This window comes from Larus michahellis, chromosome 3, assembly GCF_964199755.1.
Source record: "Larus michahellis chromosome 3, bLarMic1.1, whole genome shotgun sequence".
Taxonomy (NCBI): domain Eukaryota; kingdom Metazoa; phylum Chordata; class Aves; order Charadriiformes; family Laridae; genus Larus; species Larus michahellis.
This window is the reverse complement of record NC_133898.1, coordinates 7336624-7359899: the sequence shown is the minus strand read 5'-3', so window position 1 is coordinate 7359899 and position 23276 is coordinate 7336624. Positions and strand designations below refer to the sequence as shown.

General features: G+C 44.6%; 1 protein-coding gene across 1 annotated transcript in view; it reads right to left on the bottom strand.

The window, feature by feature from the left end:
- The window catches only part of JAG1 (jagged canonical Notch ligand 1), a 34838-nt gene extending 15309 nt beyond the window's left edge, over nt 1-19529 (bottom strand). The window contains exons 1-5 of the mRNA XM_074578454.1: nt 19314-19529; nt 18214-18519; nt 7210-7261; nt 1495-1749; nt 442-502 (exon numbers count right to left, since the gene is read on the bottom strand). Coding sequence (XP_074434555.1) covers nt 442-502; nt 1495-1749; nt 7210-7261; nt 18214-18519; nt 19314-19388 — 749 coding nt within the window. The 5' untranslated portion in view covers nt 19389-19529. The remainder of the gene's footprint in view (nt 1-441; nt 503-1494; nt 1750-7209; nt 7262-18213; nt 18520-19313) is intronic.
- Nucleotides 19530-23276: the final 3747 nt, after the last annotated feature.

The window sequence follows — 23276 nt, the reverse complement described above, 5'->3', positions numbered from 1 at the left end:
AAGGGGGAAAACAGTGAAAAGGAGAAGAGGAGAGAAAAGCCACAAGCTTTTCTGTGTACTTCTGTACTTCAAGCTAGTAGTTGAAAAAGCCTATTAATCAGGCTGTTGGAAAAAAACCCATACCCACAAAACATTTGCACTATTTATGCAGAAACAATTAGTTAGTGCTCATTAGGCAGCATTCACACGATTTATCCCACACCTCCCTTCCCCCCAGTGCCACCATTTCACAAAGCAAAAGCTTCTTAAAATTATCAGTGCATTAAAAGCCTGCTCCCCCCTTATTCTGGGCAAGTCAGCATGAATAATGTGCCTTGGTCAAAAACATGACTCCAAAAACACCTTCCCTCCCCAATCCTATTGTGTTTAGCATCGCTTGTGTAATTATCTGGGGGTGGGGGGGAGGGTCGGGGGAAACAAGGAGAGAGAGGGAGCATTTACCTGCACTCTCCTGGAATTGTGCAAGAACCGTGCTTGGGGCTACATCCCTGACGACAAATAGCTGTTAAAACAAACAAAAAAAAAAAGAATAGTATCAGCATGCTGCCCGCTTCCTGCATCTTCACACTCCTGGGAATGTTTTAGTTCCTAGCCAGCACTGTAATCCTACGGAATCCAAGGGTTTAACAAGTCTGTCGTATCAAGTCTACTGGAAGGAAAGCCAAGGTAGGTGGCTCCCTGTGCTAGGAAACCTATCAGCTAGCTTTGCAGAGGAATTGTCCCTAATGCCGTTCAAAGAGTTGTTTCTATGCAAGAGAAACCATCTCGCCTGAGAGAGCTCAAGCCTCTGAGTCTACAGGTGTCCTTTCTCTGTCTTTTGCAGGTGACCCGTCCCACTCTTCCTGGCTTTACATCTAATTCAAAGCAACTTTTAACTACTCTGGATTCACTTTGGAGCCCTATCTCTGAACAGACACGATATTCAGGTGAGCAAAGATTCAAATTGCAGGCAAACTCAGTCAGCAAGACACACTGATAGTCTGTTCCTATTCAGAGTGCTGCTTTCTCCTTCTGAAATTACCTAGGAAGTTGCCATTCCCTAATAAACATGTTAAACATCATCTCAGGTAGAACAAACAGCCTGGGACTTTTCACACACCAAAGCTTTACGCTTGCCAGGTCAGCTCTAAAACAAGTCTCTCCTTCCTGCTTGTCTTGAAGTTCTGCACCAAAGGGGAAATCCTTTTTGAAGTCAGCAGAAGAACTCCCATTGAAGTCAATGGGCTGGGTTTTCTTCCCAAGGGCAAAGATGTGGATAATCAGAGAAAGAACACATCTTCTAAGTGCCCGGTACTTGTCAGGCCTCTCCAAGATTTTAAAACAAGGCAGAAACTAGTCTTCTCCTGCCCCTAGCTCTCTGTGTGAGGAGTTTGTTGCTGTCCCATCAGTCCTGTTGTCTGCACAAACTGACCACTGAACTGCAACCTGGATACGATGCACCCAGATCCTATCCGAGCCTGCTGATCATTTAGGGGTTGAGCGTTCGTCACAAACCTTTGTTGCATTCTGGTCCCATCCAGCCTTCCAAGCAGGTTTTGTTGCCGTTCTGGTCACAGGTATGGTGAGTGAAGAAGTCATCTCTCGGTCGACAAAACTTGTTGCAGCCAAAGCCATAGTAATGTTCTGCACAAGTCACACGGATTTGATACTCAAAGTGGGCAACTCCTGCATTATGTTTCAAAGTCTGCCACTGACGGCTTGGATTGATCATGCCGGAGTGGGATGCCTTCTCAATAATGCGATCGGGATCTAGAAGTCAGAAGAGATGTCAGAGTTAACACTTCGTTTGGGTATCATTACCTCCCACACCACAGCGCTCTAGCGTCGCAGGCAGACTCTCTGAGGCAGCCAGTTGGTTTTATTAATTTTCTGCTTTAGAAAGTAAGATAAGGCTGCCCTGGAGCTACAAACCATTAACTGAAACACACATGCAGCATTATCAAACTGAACAAAGCTTGAAATCAAAAAGGACTGATAGGTTCCTGCCAATCACTTATCTCTTTTGCACTGTAAGGACATCCAGTAAGTATCATACAGTTCACGATTAAAGAAAATTCAGCTGCTTTTACTTCTAGCTACAATAGATTGGTACATAATGTGGTTTTCCAGGCTTCTCCATTAATGGTACGAGTTTTGTTTTTAACTGGAATATTTACAAAAACATCACACTACAATAGCCTAATAAAGCAATGTCACCACAAAAGGTTTGCAGCTTCCTGGGACTCTGGTGTAAACACAAAATTGAAAACTAGCAACTCTGGCATTCAGTCGACATCAGTGATCTCACAAGCTTTTGGCTGAGAAATACCGTGGAAGTTCTCTCTTCAGATGTTAGCTGACACTGAAAATTCAAGACTACCAGAGCTCAAAGCAGAGAACTCGAATTACTGCATATAGATCCCTCTTCTCGCTACGCAGCATTTCAAAGTTTTGACTTTCTACTTGACATTTACTTCCAGCAAAAGTCTTCTGGCTTTTAGAGCCCTACAACTGTCTAAATTATGGCTTGAAATAATAATATTTCACATTAGCTCGGAACATTGTATATATCTGTGGTATTTCACTTTGTAGTCCAGGTCTTGTGATTTAAATGAGCTGACACTGCCTTACGACCTGCTGCTAGCAAGCACTTGACTGCCCAGTAAAAGTTTATCATAAAACAGCCAAAATATCCTTGCAGACATAGTACAAAACCAAAAATAAGCAGTACCTGGGCTACACTGTTCTGTATACAGGAACATAATCCAGCGACAGAAGAATTTTCGGTAGAAGGGCAGTTTGCCAATGATGCATTAGGAAGCAGCGTGTGAAGTACTGGCACATTTGAGTGTTAAGAATTAAAATGTAGTGATGTTCAGCTTGTTCTTCCAACAATTACAAAAGAAAGTTTGGGGATTTTACATAAGGCAGAACTGAAGACTAATGAAGTTGCCACATAAAGCTTAAGATGACACATGGGCAGTTTTTCATCTAAAATACTTTTAAATGGATTACCAAGGACCTTTGATTTGTAGCTTTCAAGAAGAACATCCAAACAGGCTTCTCAAGCCTCAGATAGCCATTATCAATTCCCCACTAGATCCCGCCTGCTTGCCGGCAGTTTTGAATAAAGTCAGGTCAAAGCGCTTGCTGCACAACCACAGAAGAGTGTTGATACTGTAAGCATTTCCCTATTTTGGGGGATGTTCTTGCCTTGAGACTACAGCATTCATTAAGTGTTTACAGTGTGAAATTAAGGGCAACAGCTTCTTATTCACCTTCTGGTATTTCTGGTTCTATAATATTTTCCATTTAAATCAGTTTTTATTATTCATTGGCACTAAGCCCCCAACCCCACATCTATGTGTAAGACTTTGAAACGCACACAGGCCTTTATTAACTTAAATCCCATTCACAAATAATGTAGATGCCTAAGGACTTTTCCATACTGGTATATCCAGAGCAATATCATGTCCTGTACTGTGCAGGTGTAAGGCTCTTAGATCTCATCAACAAGATTACTGACTAATTCTAAGAGGTACTTAAGCAGATGCATATCTATTCGCCTTGAATGGGGCTAGTCAAGCGATTATAGTTCCACTCATGCGTGCTGGAGATGGCTTTGCTGCACTTGCCAAGATTACACCCCGATCTACAGCACAGTTGGAAAGCAAACGCATTTCCCCAAATACCGACTCAGTGCATAAAGACATCCTGTTTCTTGCGAGTAAAACAACTCTATCCTTTTCTCCTGTAAGTGGCAGAAGAAAAGGGGAGTGACACTCAATTTAGTTTTGCAAACCCCCTCCACACACACACACTCACTCTTGCTTTTCCAGTCTTTTCCTGTTCCCCGTTGGGAACATACCGCTGACAGCTATTTCAGTCCTTGGCACCAGAAAAACAATCGCCTTGGAAAAGAGATCTTTCCTCTTGCCTCTGCTCTATCATTCCTCCCCTATCTGCCAGCTCATTAGGAAGCATGTCCTTGCTGTACGCCTATGACATCTCACTCCAGCCACCGGCTCTTTTGAGCCCTTAACCACAGGCTGAACTCAAATGGAAACATCCTTATTAGTCTGCTGGACTTTATTTATTTTTTTTTTTTAAGGACACAGATGAAAACCAGCTGCAATTTCACTTTAGATCATGGCTAAAATGCTTTTCATTTGATACACATTGTGAAGCTACCACCAAACTTTTGAATTCAAGTAAGGTCTCACAGACTTAAAATCTCTTTCCATTAGCCATCACCCACAGTTTTCACAATGAAGTATTGGCATGTTCCTTCTTGTACAAAAATTTCTCCACCCTTCCCTATTCCCACCTGCCAGTACGCCCTTACACAAGCGTGCTGACCCAGACTTCAGGGAAGGCATTGCAACAACTCTTCCATTCTTAGCCCGCACCAACAATGTTTTATAGTAAGCAATCCCAAAGCAGCAGACTGGTTAAGTAAATAAAAAGCAGCAGTCAGCCAAGGCTTGAGGGAAAGCCATCTTCCTAACTCCCCTGACATCATCTGACTCAGGACGCCATGCTTTGATGGGAAGGTAGAGGAAACATTAACCAATTAGAAATTGATGAAGCGCAAGAGAAAGGCTTTCTGTACATCTTTACACTCCGCACTTTGCTGTCAGAGAGTTGGTTGGTTTCATTCACTTTTTGTGGCTACACTTCAAAGTTCTTAATGCATCTTTTTATTCCGTGGGCAACTGTATCAGAGGTTTTAGGCACAGGGAAATTAGCTATTTTGACTGCCCACCTTTGCTTTTCAGTGCTCCTCCAATTTCTGGAAATTATAACTACCCATCATCAGGGAGCAAACAACAACACAAAAAAAAGCCCAGACTCCTCTGAACAGTTTGTGTGGCCAAGGACAGCACAGTTATTTTTGAAAGTCTTTGTTTCAGACAACTTCCAGCTATGGCTTGGTTTACATTGTGCTGAAGTCTCTTATGCCCGACTGGAATTCACATGCAACCGATACCAGTAATTTACAATAGCTCTTTGACATAGTTTGAGCTGCAATGTCAGCCCCATTAGCTTTATGTAAGAAGCGACAGTAGCAAGATGGCATCTAGACAAGAACCAGAGTAAGAAAACCATTTAAGTTGAATCTTGGCTCCAACAAAGCACGATTCTCATCAGCTTCAACAGGGCCAGAATTTAACTGCAAGCTACTCTTGGAAGTGAGACAAGAGAGAGTATGTGGTAAAGGGAACGTAGGAGGAGTGGAATGTAGAGGGGGGAAGGAAGCATCCACTCTAGGATCTCCGAACAACTGCATTGATCAGAGGATGCTAGAGCTATTGAAAAGTTACACAAAGCCTACTAAACTAATTTTATTTTTTTGAGAGAGCGCTCTCACAGAGTCCTTACAATTCAGTGGTAATCAGGGTGAAAGAACATTAAAAAAATACAAAAATAAACACTCATCACTCTATACGATGACAATTGTTCAGTTCTGGTGATTTCCTTAACTAGTTCTTCAAGACTTATTCTTCAGCTATGGGAAAGCTGACTGTAAGCAAAGCGATGCAGTACAAAGGAAAAGCTTTGTGCAGTAGAGTGACTGAAGTGACCCACAGAGGGGCATATGACAGCAAAGCTAGAGCAGGAATGCAAATCAGGAACATATGTAGGAACATGTCTGCACTTGGTCAAATGCACTGCTGAGAAATGAGGCAATTTTGTCTGAAGACAATTGTACTTCCAGAACATGAAAGCAAAGAAAGGGTTCATTGTGTAGCTTTGGAAATGCAGTTGTTTCATGAAAAAAGATGAGCTCTAATAATAGTAAAAGTGGCAGAGACCCAGTCTGAAAAAACTCTCAGATCCTACTGTAAACAAGACCGTCATTTTGAATTCAGGCATCTTCCATTTTTAATACAACTCTGCTGCTGTAGCAATCTATTTTCTGCGCCTGCATAAAACACTCCATAGCTAAGAAGTCCCCTAGTCACCGCTCCATGACTGTGCCGGGGTAGGGCCTGAAATCGCAGGTACTGCAACAGTGCTGAACGTGGCAGGTTGTAAAGCAAACCGTGGCTATCGCGGACAGGTCACATCAATCGTTTGCAATGGACAACTCTTCTAGACCTAAGAACTAATAGGACACCCCATGTATATTAAAAATAAATAAATTAAAAAGCAGATGTGTGCAGAAAGGTTCCCAGGCTCAAAGGCCATTCCTAAGCAGTGTACTCTCCACCCATTAAAATATAAAACCATAGTACTGTGCACATTTCTACAAGGCCTTTCTTTCGTGAAGCACGAAGTCCATTTCATTACTGTGCGGCTGTCAGCTGGCATTCCAAAGCGGACTACAAGAAGCTGCTGTAAGATTTGTGTAAGATGGGCCCCAGTGCTGCCGCTTCCTTGTTAAAGGAAAAGGCTTGTTGTGTCAACAGAAAGTTTATGAGTTCAGATTCATACTTTCTCCTGTGGCTTTTACCACACACTATTAAAGCCTTAGATTGAAAATAGAGCTAATTTTGCCCACCTACTTCAGTAACAGCAGAACAGTTCATGTGCCAAGAGACTCTACACAGATTCCTCTAGCCAAGAGGAAAAGCTTAGCAGAAAGTTTCTGAAACCAACCAAAGACATTCCAGGCAAAAGATTCCCACCCTTGATTTCCAGCCAGCTGTACCAGGTGGTGTCTGGTACATGTTTTTCAGCCCCTGAATATAAATCCCTAGACATCCAACTCCCAAGGAAGAGCTGGTAGAGACTCCTGTTTCTCATCTACAGCCATTAAAGTCATATCTATACCAAGTCTTATGGAGATTTTTATTATTTTTTTTTTTTTTAAAGCAGCATGTTCCGTTTTGAGAAGCACATAGTTTATAGAGATGTCCCAAGTCAACAAGACTCAGGCTTCCAAATATCACTCCTAATAAAAAATAAATAAATCAAAACAAAAAATCCTGAAGAAAGCCCTTGGCTTTTATTCTCGCTACGGAGAAAGAGGGAATTAACAGCATCTATTTTTAGGCATCAAACTGTTGGTGCCTAGGCGAGCAAGCTACTCACCCTCTACAGGCAATATGAGGGAAAGAGGCTGCTGCAGAGCCTGGAGTAGTTGCTCTGAATTGTTGTCTCGGGGAGAGCTTTACCCTCTCCTCATGCCCTACTCGCAGTGGGCTGGTTTGACTACCAAAAGCCTTTCAATGGTCAGGAAATTGAGGTGTCCAAACTAAGTAAACCAGAAGAATGAATACTTACTAGTAGAGTTATCATTGTAATCCCATGCCTCAACGAGCAGTGTGTAGGATCTCTGCAAAAGAAAAATAAGAGTTAGTTTCAAAGCCACACGTGACTGTACGGAAAAAAAAAATATATATAATTTTGAAAACAAAAATAAACCTGGTCTCTGCCCTAAAGTGGAATACTTGAAAACATAAATAGGTAATAGATTATCCTCGAGACAAACATGATCATCTTGAAATCCCGTAAGCTATCTTATCCAGTCTGACTTAGAGGACCTTTCACCTTGGATAGCTCATCTTTGTCATCATTAATGCATCTTATGTGCTTAACCAGGAAGTACAGCCTTTGACACTATGCTGTAGCCACCATAAAGCATGTGTGGAAGAATTGCCCATGGAAGAGAGAAATCACCGAGCTAGCACAGCAGCATCAGAAAACAAAGAAAAAAAGCCCTCCACACACCCACCCTCAAAAACTGCTTCAAAAGAATTTTAGTTACAGAAAGGTAGCCATGATGTCCCTTCCCCCAGCCGTCCTGAAAGCAAGAAGTGTTGCTAAGATTACTGTGCTCTGCCTTGACAGCACAGTCTCCAGGGACTTTGCTTTTCAGCACCCCCTTTGAAAGCTTTGTCTGCATGAGGGCCATCGCAGCTCCCACAAGTATCAGGTAACGGAGGGAAGGACCGATGGAGATGGGAAGGGGGCGGTGAGAGAGAAGCACTGTAAAACAAAGGCTAAGATCAGTCTGTTGGGAAGAGCAGGGAAAGGGAAGACGCACTATCCACCCTGTGTCACATTTACAGACGTACTAATCTGCCAGCGAGCTCGCTAGCACTCCAGTAATAACAATCATCATAAGCATAAACTAACTGAAGTGACTCCATGGGTTGGAAAGATGCCAGCTATTACATCTAAGCCACCTTTATCTTCAATCCTCACTTGAGAACAAGAGCCATTAAAACGTCTTCTCCTCCCCCAGCTCTGCTCAGAGATATTATTATCCAGGCTGTATCTTTCAAAATTGCCATTTACCCAGCCATATACAAACTTACAGAATGATTCAAAAACAAAACATTCCCTCCCCCAAAAAAGCTGAGGGACAGCAAGAAAAAAATATGACTTGAAGAGTAACAAGTATAATAATAACTATAAATGAGGCAATAAATGTAACATCTTTCCGGTGAGCAGAACGATAATTGAACAAATAAAACTCTCCATTAAGGATTTTGATGCTTTGCCATCAAAGCTGTGCATTGTAAGGTTTACTGCTTCTTAATTGTATCTGCGCTTAGTTACAGCCTGCTTATTTGTGGTCTGCAGCGCTTAACACCTTTTCTGGAACAGAAGCCAAAATACAGTTTTGAGAATAAGCTGCTACAAGGTGCAAGTGTAAGGCAGACCTCAAATTCCTTAAGAGGAGAGGAAAGGAGAAAAAAAAAAAAAAAAAAAAAAAGAAAGGAAAAACAGTCGAAGCAGACTGCTTTCTCACGACTGGACACAGCATGCAGCCTCTGAATGAAAACCTAGTTTGTGATGGACACCGGCTTGGAATATAGCCTAAATATGTTTCATATTCAAAGCAGACTAGGATTCCATTTCGTTCACTGATAACTGTGGGAAAATGCTTCAAAAAGTAAGCAAAGCTGGGCAAGCCGAGACATGTGCCCAAACTTCTATGCAGAAGCTCCACTGGCCAAAACCATTTTTGGTTAATATTTCATGAAAGTTACATGTTTTTTGTTATTATTCTAGACCAAGTCTCTCAACTTGAAAGAAACTCTGAAAAATAAAAGACAACACAATCGTTTAACACCGTATCAAGCAGATTTAAGAAGTCCTTACACAAGTCAGAGAGAAAAAAAACAAACAAACAAAACCAGAATAGAATTCCTAAGCCATATTACAGATACAGATTGCACTATCTTGGGTGCTTCCTCACTGCTTTAATTACCAACATTGAGAAGCACAAGCACAACATGTTACTGCAAGCTTGAAAAAAAAATATTATGATATAGAGAATGAATTATGGCAACTAGCACTACTTCCAATAAAGTTAAGGATGTTTTCCTTTCGGCCTTGCATAATTGTTTTGGAAGATATTCTGTCTAAACTCATAGCAACAGTTCCCGGTTGGTTCTCAGGACTGTTTACCAACACACCTAGCCCTTAAGGAAAGGAAAGGCTGAATCCTAGCTTTAAGTGCTACTGTTGCTAGATACTTGCGTGACCACTTTCCAACACCACGCAGGAGTTTGCCTTAAGACAGAAGACGCTTCTGCTTAACTGGATGGCAATAAAGCGCAGGGCGAACAGACCTACCCTAGCAATTCTCTGGTTTCTATGTGCCCTCTCTCACCTCATCTGAATATTTTAAATGAGGAATCCCTGTCCTGAAAAGGGACGATACAAAGAATGGCAGTTTAATCTGTTGGCTCTGTCCCTCGCAGCATGGGGCAAAGAAAAGGAAGACTTTGTGTTCAAGATGGGACCCTTCTAAACAAAAGGCACACAGACACCCACAGCCTCACAACAGTAGCAACCCCCCCCCAACAATCCAACTATGGTACACCTCCAGCCAATTCCTCACCGCCCCAAAAAAAAAAAACAAATCCAGTTCTGTGAAAAGACTGCACTGTTGAGATTTTTTTTAAAAGCGCATATCATCCCCACTCTATAGATCAACAATTCAGATATCTCAGGAATGACTACTTACAGCGTGGAGGTTTAAGTTTTCCCATGCCCATAGATGACCTTTGCCCATCTTTGAATAAATATATATATCCAGACACAAAAATTCCACGTCATGCACCTTATTCCATCAAAGCAACGTCCTAGGCAATAAGGCAGCAGTGAACTTTGCAGAGTCACACCCAATTAGCCACTGTAAACCTGAGCTTGACCAGAAGGCAGGGATTCTGACTTGAGAGTAAAGGCAGCTTGAAAGGAATGGCAAGCCGGCACAGTTTGCAGAACATCCACGGTCTGATCGGCCCAAAGGACTGAAAGGCAGCATGGTCAAATTCAAGCAAAACTCCAACGAGTTATGCTATGAGAGGATGGAAATGGTTAAGTTCACACTCCAAACAAACCAAAGCAAGCACCAATGTGCAAGAGCTATTTTCCTCAATGACAAGACACCACAATTTAGTCTTGGTCGATTGATAACACAGCTCAAGAAAGGCTTTGAAGACCCTGAAATCCATCAGAAACTGTCCCTGTTAAGGTTCTGAAAGGGCAATGAAACCTCTTTTCTGGTTATTTAAATGAAATACTAGCAGTTCCAGGTAAGCAGAAGGTGTTTAAAGCTCTCTGCTTGATTACCTTCTCCCTCCCTTCATCCAGACATCCACCCAACACAGATGTTTTTGTACTTTGGCTTCTAAAGGCATTCTGCAAGTCAGTGGGAGAGAGCAAGATTAAAACATCAGGCTCATTAGTGAAAGGACTGCCTCCTTTTTGAAAGGGGTTGCAACTAGTCAAACTTCTTTCCCTCCTGTCCTTGTGGTTAAACCATGCAAGAGCTTTGCTGAGCATGTGAAACCATGACTAGACAAATGCAGTGGGAAGTTTGCATTCTGAATGCTGTGCCTGCTCCTCCTCTGCCAAACAAGGAGAGCAGGTTAAGCCCAGCAATGTTGTTCTTGTGCTCTGCCAGCCACGCACAGCTGTGAAGACCAGCGTGAGAACGGTGCTCGCACCCTGCCCGTGTCCTAGGGAAGAAGGTCACAGCAAATTGCCAAGAGCTCCAGGAATCCCTCCTCCCTTCAGCTGGAAGGGGATGAGATAGGGAAGAGGTAAACTGAGGCATATTTCAAAGTGCCCAAGGGCCAGGGAGGAGGGCATCTCTGAGGAGAATTAATGCTAGTCACAAAACCACTTCCTCTAAACGTCAGCGGGACTCTCACTTCGGTACCCCTGTTGCCACACAACAAGTCACAATGACGGCACACAGATGCGTCACAACGTCATGCCACGGTCAGCCAGTCAACTTTGACAACAGAATATTTCTTCAAAGGAGTTAAAGACAACCGGTTCCTCATTCAGAGGAGAGATGGATGTATTTAGGAAGAGGAGGGAAACAACCTAACCCTCTTAACCCTTTGTCGAATGCAACATCCTCAGGAAGCTCTTCTTTGGGCCATCCTACATAAGGGTCAGGCAACACCCTATAAAGCTGTTACTCTTTCAACCCCGCATATATAAACAAAGTCTAAACTGTGACAGGCTCACGCGGAGGAGCCCATGGCCAAGACCTAGGCAGCACTTCAAGCAGGCAGCCCAGCCAAGAGCCTCATCAGAATATGCCCACATGAAAACAGAGCACTCTGTTCCTTCAGTCTTCGTTTTGAGTAGTTCCTTCATTGCTGTTAGTGCCAGTAAACACTTCATTGCCACATAAAGGGGAAGACACAAAACCAAATTTAACTGTATTACCAGCTTCCAGGAGAGACTTTCCCCCGATTCCGCCTTGGCAGAAGCCAAGCCAGTAACTGAAGGCAAGACCTTCTCCGCGATACAACTGCCACCCTCCTGCCAAATGATGAAGGACACAAAAGTACCGCTATCCAAACTATGCATATGCTTAAGCATCCAGTAAACCAGGCTGATCTCTGATCTGGCAAGCCTGCTGGAATAATGAGTATCCTGTGAATACATAATGTGCTGAAGTTGCCATTGTGTGAAGTAAGTCCATGGTTTGTCTGGGAGCCGAGCAATGCTGAGTCTACTGCTGCTTCCTGTTGCTTGTCCCGTATTAGCATTATTTTTGGATAGGCCCCATTATGTTCTGTAATCCTCACTGCAGTCAGTATGGACACACTATTGTTCTTGGTTAATATTAGCAGTCAATGCCTCTGTCTGGGTGGCCGGACTACAATGTATTCCAATCATAAAACTAGCATGCATTAATGGAACAATGTACTGGGACAGAGTGGGGAGACTCCCTCCTCCCCTCCTTTAAAAAAAAAAAAAAAAAAAAGAAAAAAAAAAGTATAGCATCTCTTTCTTTTTAAACTAATGATTTTAAGCAATCTCAGCTATCTGGGTGCATCGTACGACAACAGCATTTTAATCGGTACCTTATCTCATTACGCAGTTATTTTCTCACGGAGCCTCACTTGTCAAAGACTAGCAGGTAGGCCAAGATGTCAATGGTTGCTTTCAACCTTCCCCAACAAGCAGATTACCTGCTCTTATCAGTCCCCCTACCTGTTTAAAGCATCCCACTGATAATTAAATGCACCAGTTACAAAAGGGTGGCAAGGTTAATAGAGAGAATACCTAGTAGCCAGCCAAGCAAAACAGTCAGGTTCACACAGAGCAAGCCTGAACAAGAAGCCTTTCTACTTATTTACCTAAGTGCATAAGAACTGGGTTGAGCTGGTAAAGAACTCTGGATATTTGACTATTTACAAACCACTTTAACCACTTCTATCCACATTTTACAGTTTCTTCAGAATACTACAAGAATAATGAGTGTAATTTACACTACACAGCGGTGACCACATAACCATGAGCTCCACAGACTAACAAGAAATAAATACAACAGCTTCTAGTTTTGATCTTTCCCCATGTTGAGGCATACGGATTACCAGCTAAAATTGTTAGAACTGTGTCAGTTAACATACAAAACTTCTATCCATCAGCAGAAATGCAAAGTCAAGTTTAGTTTGAACTTTCAAAACCAATCCTGTCATTGGTATTATCTACACAGAAATACTTTTAAGAACTGCAGCTTAAGGTTTTTGGATGTACCGCAGAGCATCAGACTCAAGAACTGAAGCTGAACTAAGGGCCATGTACGAGAGTGCAGCCTCTTGTACGGCACATCATCTCACTTAATTAGCTAAGGCCCAACTTTACCAGCTTCAGTACTAATTTACTTCTACTGCAGCCTTCAGTCTGCAACAAAGCAGCAAGTTTCCTTGAGTTAACTAGAATTTTAAGCATGAAGCATCAATTTTATGCAATCGTTTTCAGACATGCAGACTTCCAGCTGCATAAACAAGCTGACAGCACTGGATATATGCAGGCTGAGAAAGTTTAGGAATAAGCTCCAACGCCAGGTCCAGTCCAGCTGCCACTGAAGTTAAACTGGAGCAGGCCTTTATTATAACAAGAACAAAAATTCTGGGAGCAGGCAGGATGAGGATTTATTTTTAGACATATTATGGTAATATAGTCAAATGGATTTACCGGGAAGATGAAGTTCTGAACTGACAGGAACATACATAACTCTTAAGAACATGTAAGAAGTCCAAAAACTCCAAATGGATGCATCGCTTCTCTGCAGTCCTGGGAAAAAACAGACTTGTGGATGCTAATTATGCCTCAGACGTCACTTAATACTCCCAGCTCCTTTTTGGATAGTAAACCCAGGCAAAACATTGCCCTTTGAGTGCTGAAAATTTATTCTTAAATTATTAGTCAACAGTAAGCGACACAGTGTGGATTTGATTAATATGCATTTTGTTATTACAAAAATTTCTTCTGATGTGCCCATGCTTCAAGATGACTTATCAGGTCTTCCTTAAGAAAAGCTTGAACATTATCTAGCATTTACTTCTGCAAGTTTTCAAAAAGTTAACTGGAAGGAGGGAAAAACAAAAATCAAAAAAACAAGCTTGAGTTTTATACTTGTGACCTACTGTTTGTTTTGTGGGTTTTTTTTTTTTTTAAAACAAACAAACAAACAAAAAACAACAAAGGGAGTTGAATGAAGTGATATTTTCCTCCAAGATTCAAAAGGCTATTACTTTAATATCAGCTGCAGATTAGGATTCTGGAAGCCTCATGTGTCAAGACAGGGGGAAGAAGTTCATGAAGCTTAAAAAACACTAAAGGTCTTTCATTATCTCTTTCTAGTCAGAAAAAAAAATGCCTACCCAGAAAACACATTTTACATCTTCAGGAACCAGCAGCGGTAAGATTTGCCATTAAAAAGGGGAAAGGCTGACTATTTTATTTTTTAGCATAAGACTGAAATAAGATGTTCAAAACTCTTTTTACTTGTATTTTATGCTAAAGTCATTTAGATGCTGGAAGGGTTTTTTTCCACCTCAGTAGTTTCCTGGTGTGTTGGTGCAATTGGCCCCAATATTAAATAATTACAAGGATCGTAATTTCAGGATAAACAAGCCGTTTGAAATTGGAGCTATGCATACCAAAGGAATTGCCAAGTTTGACCTCCTTCTTACTCACAGTCTCGCCAAACCCCCAAAAGATCTTTCTTTACATAAAAGCAGAGTTTAGTGCTATGCTTTCCTTAGTTAATTCATGCACTGCTCCCTTAAGGTACGGCACACATCACGTTTTGGATTCTTTAAGAAAGGCAAGAGATTTAATTTATGTCAGAGACGAGCATGTGTCTACCATGAGACAAAACTTGTTGAGACAGACTTTGACAACTGGAACATGGAAATTCTTTTGTTACATACTTTTCTATATGGCCTCTTAAGCCAAGTTTGCCTGTCAAGAGAGTCACTAGTCTCAAAATGAATGCAAGACGCAAGACTATGCGTATTATTATTTTAGTTTTTTAAAAATCACCATCATTTCAATTTACTGAAGAATTGCTAGCTACTGCAAGGGCAGCTTTCTGATGCACTCTAGTTCCTTCATGCTGGTCTGCTGCCCCGTTTCCTAGCAACTTACTCAAACCTCCCATCACTTAAATTAATTTATGGCCCACCATCTCCACACTCATTACTCACACGGGTACATATCAAAACTGACAAGAGCAAACTGCATAAGTTATTAATAAAACTCTGACACTTCAAATCTACATTACAACTACAAGCCAAATCTTAACAGTACATTTAAAGCACACCATTCTCTTTTCTTCCCCTCTCACATGATGAATAAAGACCTCTAATGCAATATAACTATTTTTCACAAATGGCATAAGGGGGCAGCTTGACAAGGGAAGAGGTTTTTTGGGGGGTTTTTTGTTTGGTTTTTTTTAGGTAGTCAAGGCAATGAGACTTCTTAATGTTACTGACTCAAGCTGGAACATCCCAGAAAAGCCTCCCTCAGACAGCAGACCACAAACAATACATATTCTGAGATGAGCATGATTTTCAGGTGCAACATGATTAACATTTTGGTCTCACTCCTATTACCTTTACTGTAATTTTCAGTTGGATGTATTCAAAGACAACTCTCACAATTAGCCACATTGGTAAATGCAACGCTAGTCTCAAGCTTTTACTGAAGTCAACAGTATTCACCCATCTAAAGAAATTTTTTTAAGTTATGAAATCTCAGCATCGGATTTGAATTGACTAATTAAGTTTACTACTTTATCTGTAGAGCTTTCAAAATGCCCAAAATGATTTGTGTACACAATTTTAGTACAAATAAGAGCTTTGCCACATTAGATATTCTTTTGTTCAAATGCCATTTGAAAGTCACAATGGCTAGCATAAAAGCTGTGTGCTATGGAAGTTAAAGCTAGGAGGCAAGCTTGATAATTGCAAACAGACTATCATCACAATCTCAAAAAGTGCATTTCTGCGTGGGAACATGCAAGAGTTTATTGCAAAAAAATTCCAGTCTTAGGAACCAGAGTGTCTGAAGTTGACGAGTTTTACACATTTCAAAGGCTGCACTGGAGTTTTGCTGCTGCTGCTCCAGGATTCCAGTGCTCAATTAGATTCAGTGGGACAATAGAAGCATTTCTTTCACTAAGATGCAGGCAAGCTTGGGAAACTTCTCCCAGGGTCCCCAGCCCCCTCAAACCCACAGATTTCCCTTCCCAACCCTATGAAGAGAGGGGCTGTTAGAAGGAACACATTCAGTTTTCACATTGTTTTTATATACATACACATACTTCAGATTCAAGGATCTTGAATTACTGGGAGCAGGGTAGGGGGCTAGTTAAAAAAAAAAAAAAAAAAATCCCTGATGAACCTGACTTTTCTGAAAAACCTCAAAATCTGCAACACAACCACTGCAGCCGTTGGCAAAGCTTCAAATACCTCAGATTTTTACAAAGCCCTTTATCCCTTTGATGGCATATTTGATAACAGTTTTATCTCATTTCATGTTAGAAAAAAATAAAAAAAGAGAAAGAAAAGAGAAAGAAAGAAAGGAAGGACTTGTACTTCCAACAGAGAATACTTTTGTTAACTCTGCTATTGTACTTTGTAATACTATCTCCTTAAAAACGCAGACTGGATTTCGCCCTTGCGCCTCTCCAGCCGTCAAGACTCCAGAAGTCACAACTGACAGAAGAGGCAGGTAGGAGGCAGCACAGGACATTTCAAGAACACATGGCTGCCTGCAGCGCTTGGCTGTAGGACTACAAAGTGGGTGTCTACGCTCCAACTGGAGAAGGAATGAATGCTTTTGGGGTGGGCTTTCCCTCCCAAAAGTCCAAGCCCTCCCAGCAACCAGTCCTTATCTGACTAGGAAGGGCCAAGCTTTGGAGGGAGCGGAAAGTCTGGCTTTCCCCTCGCCAGCAGTGATAGTGACGGAGGATAGGAAACAAGATTCAGCCCTCCCCTGCACGCATGTAAAGAGCCCTCCTCCCCTCGCAAAAACGACCTTAGGCATCTAGGTTAGGATGACTGGATTTTCAAAACTGCTGAGCATCAACATATCCCAAGGCACTCGGTGGGAAACTGTCTGCTCAGCACCTTTGGAGAAGGTGGGGGGGGGGGGCAGGAAAAACAGTTTTGTTTCCTAGGTGATCTCTAAATAGAAGTTTTAGGAGTTTGGAGTTTTGGGGAGTTTTCAGCTTTCATACCATAGCATCCCAGGCAGCCACCTCAAAAGACAGGCTGTTGTGCACGCATAAAAGCCCTCCCAGACCATCCTCAGCTTTTGCTTGCCTGCATGCAGCCCAGCACTGCGGGGCACAAAACAATGCACCTCCTGCCATCCGAGGCCATGGTAGTCTTCTACCTCCAGAAGCCCTACAGCCCTGGAGCCTGCATCTGTGGGTCTGTCCTGGGTGATGTCCCCTTTGTAAAAATGGTCCTCAGTTTCTATACAGTGAGCAGAGGATTCCTCTGCAGAGCTGACCATATCAAAGCTTCAGCCCTCTCAAGCACCCCAGAAGAAAGAAGCAGCACTGAAGTCTAAGCAAGTGCTCTTTACATGATCCAACAACAAAGCAGGCTTCAGCTAATGAAGGGGTCACCCATCCTCCATCTCAACCACTCTACAAACCTGACCAGTATTTGCTGGAGTGGACAACGCTGGGAAAGTGCCTGGCAAAGAGCCCCACCTCCTTGAGCCATCGAGTTTTGCACACAACTAGAGGGAAGCCAGAATCTATGGACCGCAGAGGCAAGCAGCCAGGAAAAGGTGTGCTGTGGGGAGGAGTGGGGGAAACGGACCAAAAGCTAAGGCCAGGCTTTTCTCCGTCTTCAGCTTCTGGAGTCTGCAAGTACCTCAAAACATAGCAAGCTTCGCAGGGAAGCTGGCAACTAGTTCACGAAGAGCAGCAACAGCAGCTCCCATCAACACCAAGCAGTGCAGCGAGATTGTCCCCTTGGGAGAAGCAGGAAGCCTTCCCAAACACGCTCCAGGGAAGGAGGCCAGCTATGACACACACTTTTCACACGGGATCCCTCTACAGCCCCTAACCCACTGCTCTTTTGGCTTATGCCCAAGACTTCACTGGTTAGGAAGGAAAAAAAAAAAAAAAAAGAAAAAAAAGAAAAAAAAAAAAATGAACTTCTGACCTTCCAAGTCTCAAGAGACTTATTCATGCTGTAAAGTGCAGAGATACTGGGTTTGCTTCCCTGACCCATTTCGATCCCCCTCACTGCACATCTGACTTTCAAATTTAACAGGCTACGCATTGTGAGCCCCAGGGAGCAAAAACAAAAACACCACCACATTTTACTTATTTCTGTGCTGTGGATTCCTGACGCTCTCGCCAAGATGCCTGCTCCCTCCCCGATCCTGGTCCCTCTCCCCCTGTGCGAGAAGCTGGAGTTCAGCTCCCTCTGCCCATCTCAACCAGGACCGTCCAACAGAAGCAGAGCCAGAGCAGGCCACGCAACTCACCGGCCAGGCAAAGCTGAAAGGGATAACAATCCGGTTCTTTTCATTATTCCGGTTATACTTTAAATTGAAGGTATTTCCTCCAATGACAGGAGTGGATTTGGATCCAAAGCTGCAAGGACCGCCAGCAGTGACCCGCGACTGATACTCCTTCAGGCAAACTTTAAAATAGGTATCACACTCGTCTCTGGTGCATTTTTTATCTCCTGGGTTCCGGGTGCCATCACAGCAATTTCCATTTTGCAGTTCACCATTCACATTTTGCATGGATAAGATCTCCAACTCGAACTGTCCCGATGCTAAAGTCACCTGTTAATCCCAAGAAAGAATTGGAGGAGAAAACAAACAAACAAAAAAAAAAAAAAAAAAGAAAAAAACAGAAACAAGAAACAGACAGTTACCTCACTTTTTTCACCAAATGCCATCTACAAAAACTTTGCAGACAGGAGAAAGTCATTTTAAGTGTGCTTTCAAGAAGCACACGCATAACATCAAAAAAAAGCAACCACTCCAAGCTTTTCCCTATCAGGCATCCATGAGCAAGGCTCATAAATCACCCCAAGCAAATAACGCCTTTAATGCTAAAAAACAACCTTAAGTGCCAACTCCAAAAAACCGCGTGTGCGGGGAAGGCTGCTAAATCGTTAGGAAATAAACCTAAACCAACCCAAGAGTGTACACGCCAGGGCAAACCCAACAAAACGATGTAGCCTGGAAATGCAGCCCCTCTGCCTCCTCCGAGGTACAGCTGAGACCGGGGGAAAACCAGCTGGGATTCAGAACACTGAAATTAGTCCCAGTTAAGAAACAAACAAAAAAAAAGAAATTTCGGAAATTAAAAAAAAAAAAAAAAAAGTGGCTTGCAGCAATTGCAACTTTTATTCCGAGGGAATACAGCCTTGCTGCAAGGAGGGCTTGCGCGTCAGCCGTCCCCGCAGAGAAGTTACCGGCGGTGCCTCGGCGGCGGGTCCGGGCTTTGCTTCACACCCGTCCACTGCAACCCTCTGCGAGACAGGCGGCACAGCCCCCGCCGCGGCGGACCCCGGTGCGGGCTGTCCCCTCTCCCCCATCCCGGGGGTGACCGGCGGTGCCCCGGTACGTACCTGTGCCCGCAGCCCCAGGAGGAGGAAGATGAGGAGAGAGCACGCCGCCGCGGCTGCCCGCCGGGGCGCACGCATGCCGCCGCCGCCGCCGCGCCGCTGCCCGCCTGCAGGCCGCCGCCGCCGCCGCTCGCTCCGGGACGGGACGGGTAGACCAGGAGGGGAGGAGGAAAAGGAGGCGGAGGAGGAGGAGGCGCCGCCGCTGCTGCCCGCCGCCGCCGCCGCCCCGCTCTAATATACCGCGCCGGCCGCGGCGCGCACCCGCGCCGAACAACGCCGCTTTTCAAGCGCTTTTCAATAGCGCCCCGGTCTTCAATGCAAAGCAGCCCGGCCTCCTTTTATTCTCCTTATTCTCTCGCCTCCCTCTTTTCTTCCCCTTTTCTCTTTATTTTATTATTGCGATTATTATCCCGATCCTTTTATTTCTTTCAGGTCGCCGGCCACCGCGCGGCGGAGGCGCGGCGAGGGCTCCCCTCCCTCCCGCCCCCCGAGACACACACACACACACACACACTCACTCACACACACACCACACACACTCACACACACCACCCCGCCGCCGGCCGCCCGTCTGGCAGCCCCGCCGCCGCTCGCCTTCATCTAGCCCAGGGCGGCAGGCGGGGAGGCCGCCCGCTCGCGCATGCGCCTATCCATATGCATGAGGCGGGGAAGGAGGGGAATGGCAGGAGCAGGGGAAGGTAGGTACCGGCAGGAGAGGAGGAGGGTTAGCCGGCTGCGGCTGCTCCTCCTGCGGGAGGTGGCGGGGACCCGCTCCGCCTCCCCCGGGAAGCCCCGCTCCGCAGGTGCCTCCCGGGCTACCGGGAGGAGCGGCGGGGTCGCCGCCGCCCCGCTGAGGCGGCCCCGGGGAAGGGCGAGCGGGCGCGTGCGTTCACCTCAGGGGCGCTCGCGCCTGAGGCGGCTTTTCTCGCCCGCCGCTCGCTGAGGGGACTCGCGGCTCCCCCTGCCCCGGCGCCGCAGGCCCTCGCCTCGTCGCCTCCCGGGGCTGTTTGAAGGGGAAAAAATGAAGGTTTTGGGGTCGCTTTTTGCACGGAAAGCTTCTCCTACCCTCGTCCGGTGGTAGCCGCCTCTCAGGCTCGCCTGCTTCCCGGCGCTGCCCAGCTTCCAAGTGAGTGTTGGGGTTTGTCGGCCGCATCCCTCCAGGAGCGGGGTCCTGAGGCACAGAGCCGGGTGGGGACTCCTTGCCCTAGGACTCTGAGAAGCCCAAGAGTTTGCACAGTAGCAAAGGGCATTCAGACTAGCTCCTGGAGGAAGAGCCACGCACCAAAGGGCATTGAACAAACAAACAAACCAAAAAACCCTACAAAAACACAGCCCCTAGCTTTGCGTCTGGCTCGGGAATTCCCTGACTAGAAGTTGGGTGAGCGTGCTGGGAACTGTCACTGGATTGCTGTCCCATTCTTCCTGAGGCGCTGGAGACAGGAACCCAGCCTGCCTGACGTTTGGTCTGATCCGGGACAGCTATTCTTACGGCCCCATCTTCCATTGTGGCCCCATCCAACACCGTAGATGTGCAAATGTCTATTCTATACACCAGAATGTAGAGGAAAACAAGCTTTCTGATCTAATTTTATATCCTTTGTTTTCACTTCCTATGGCAAAAGCAAAGCACACGCTCGCTCTCGGCTGTGGCGAGGTCTGTCATGTTACGATGGGGTGCCCGAGGCTGCGAAGCTGGCTGTGTTTGTGCCCCTGGACCCTAGAATTGTGCTCATGCTTCCCTCAGACTCTGTCGGATCGCTTTCCACTCGTGAGTTTCAAACTTAGATCACGTACCAGCCATTTTGGCATGCCTGTGGGCTGCACTATGGCTGAATACTCCTTCCAGCCCAGAAGTTCTAACAGCATCGCTTGCTCCTTACTCGGAGCCGTTACCTTTTCTTAGGCTGGTAAACCTTCATTGTGTTTTATCCGCAAAGCGGCTGCAGTTTGGTGATACGAGGACCAGTGCCTCTCTCCTTTTTTTCAGCGGGTGTTGGTTAGCTTCCACAGCCTATTTAATTGTTACTCATTCACAAGTGCCACACATGTGCTCCTCTGGGCCTTTAAATACCCTACTGCTTGCTGGTATGCTCCATACCTTTAGGGCAGGTCTGGAATTGGCCTTTCTGCAGGAGGTTACTCCACCCTTAGGAAATCCAGAGTTCTGGTTCCCACAGTGCTTGTGACTCAGCAGCGTAGCTGCCCTTAAACAGAATTACTCGTCCAACAACTTAAAATGCTTTGCAAGCACTAATGAATTAAGCCTCCCAATGTCTTGAGACACAAAGTATTACTGATAGGTAAACCAAGGCAAAGCGTGAGTCATGTGCAGAAGCGCATTGCGAACCCTCTCTCTTGCAGCCCTGCAAGAAATTCTGACCTCCTGGAAGTCAGGAGTAAAATCCCCTTAACTTATTAAGGCCAGAATTTCACCCCTGAAGTCTTATCTCCTGCTTTTCTTCACTGACCTCTTCAGGCCAGATGTCTAGCCACTGAAAACCAATTGAGCACAGTGTATTATGCAGCCTGAGGATCTTTTGAAGATGCCCATTTCACTATGTGTGCAGCAATGTACAAATTGCTGCATGTGCACAGGGGGGTCTTGAGCTGTAGTTGCTTTGAGTGGCCTGAGCCTGGTGCATGTAAAATTCCTGCTGCAATGCTCTGCTTGCATACGCCTGTGTCTCACGAGGCGTGGAGCCGACGTGTCTTCCTTTGAGGCCGGTGAAGAACTTTTCAGTGTTGGCACTCAGCTTTTCGCATTGCGTAAAGTTACTTCCTGGTAATCTTCCTATTCTGACATAATTAGATTACATCCATGTTAGAAGCCGTTATAAACATCTCGTGTGCCAAGGTCCAGTGTTACAGACAGGACTTTGCTTCGGGCCTGAATCAGTTCCCTATTATAGAGTTAGATCCCGCTTTGCTGAAGCCACTGGGAGGATGCCCAGGACTTCAGTGGGACGAGGATCACAGCCTTTAGAGGGAGTGCCTGGCTTGCAAGGGTCAGGTGTCGTGAAGTCAAGACTTTCTGCTAGGAAAGTTGTAATTTCCTTTTAAAGCTCAGTGACTCATGGCTGTGAACAATCCCACAGGATTTCCTTAGATTTGCGATACCTGAAGGTAAGCTTGGAGTGGTGACCCTGGAAAAATTCTTCGTTCAGGGATCTGATCCATCTCATTTTCAAGTCAGTGACTAAACTTCTGTTTACTACTGTAATGCAGATCAAGTTGCATAATCGTGGGGGCCTGATCCTGCATCAGCCTCCAATAAACCAGGAGAAAGAGCTACCAGAAAAGAATCAGTTGAAACAGGGAATCTGTAGTCACAGAATTTGTAAAGCTTGATGACCTCATTTCACAGCAAATAAGGAGGCTCACAGAGCCCTTTGTTTCTCTGTAGATTTTTATAAAAGTAGTTTTGCTTGTCAAAGTTAGCCACCCTCTAAAATTAATTTACTGCAATTGTAGATGTAATTCTGGACAAACTGAGTGAACGAGTGAATATTTCACCCACTTGGATAATCCTTTATCTAGGAGTTAAGCTTCCCTATTGCAAGGAGAAGAACATATCGCTCCAGTCCATCACAGATGAGCGAGTTTTTAGATAAGGCCTTTCCTATAATACACCCATAACACTTTATTTTCCTCTTGCTGTACTGGAACTGACCTCCCCACTTGGGCGAGTGTCGCACAGGCAGAGATAGGGACTGTGCCGCGCTGCTTGGCTGACACACATTTCAGAGCAACACATTCCACCAGATGAACCCATTTGCACAGTTGAGTGATCTAAACTTAGAAAGCTAATTTCTCTAATTACAAAGTGAGACTGAACTCCTGTAAAGCTTTTCATCACCTGACTGGAATGGGAATTGCACTTCCATAATCATTTAATGTTTAGAAACTAATTAGAAAGCGTTTTGTGGGGAGGCCACACCCCACATTAGACTATTTCACAAATGGATC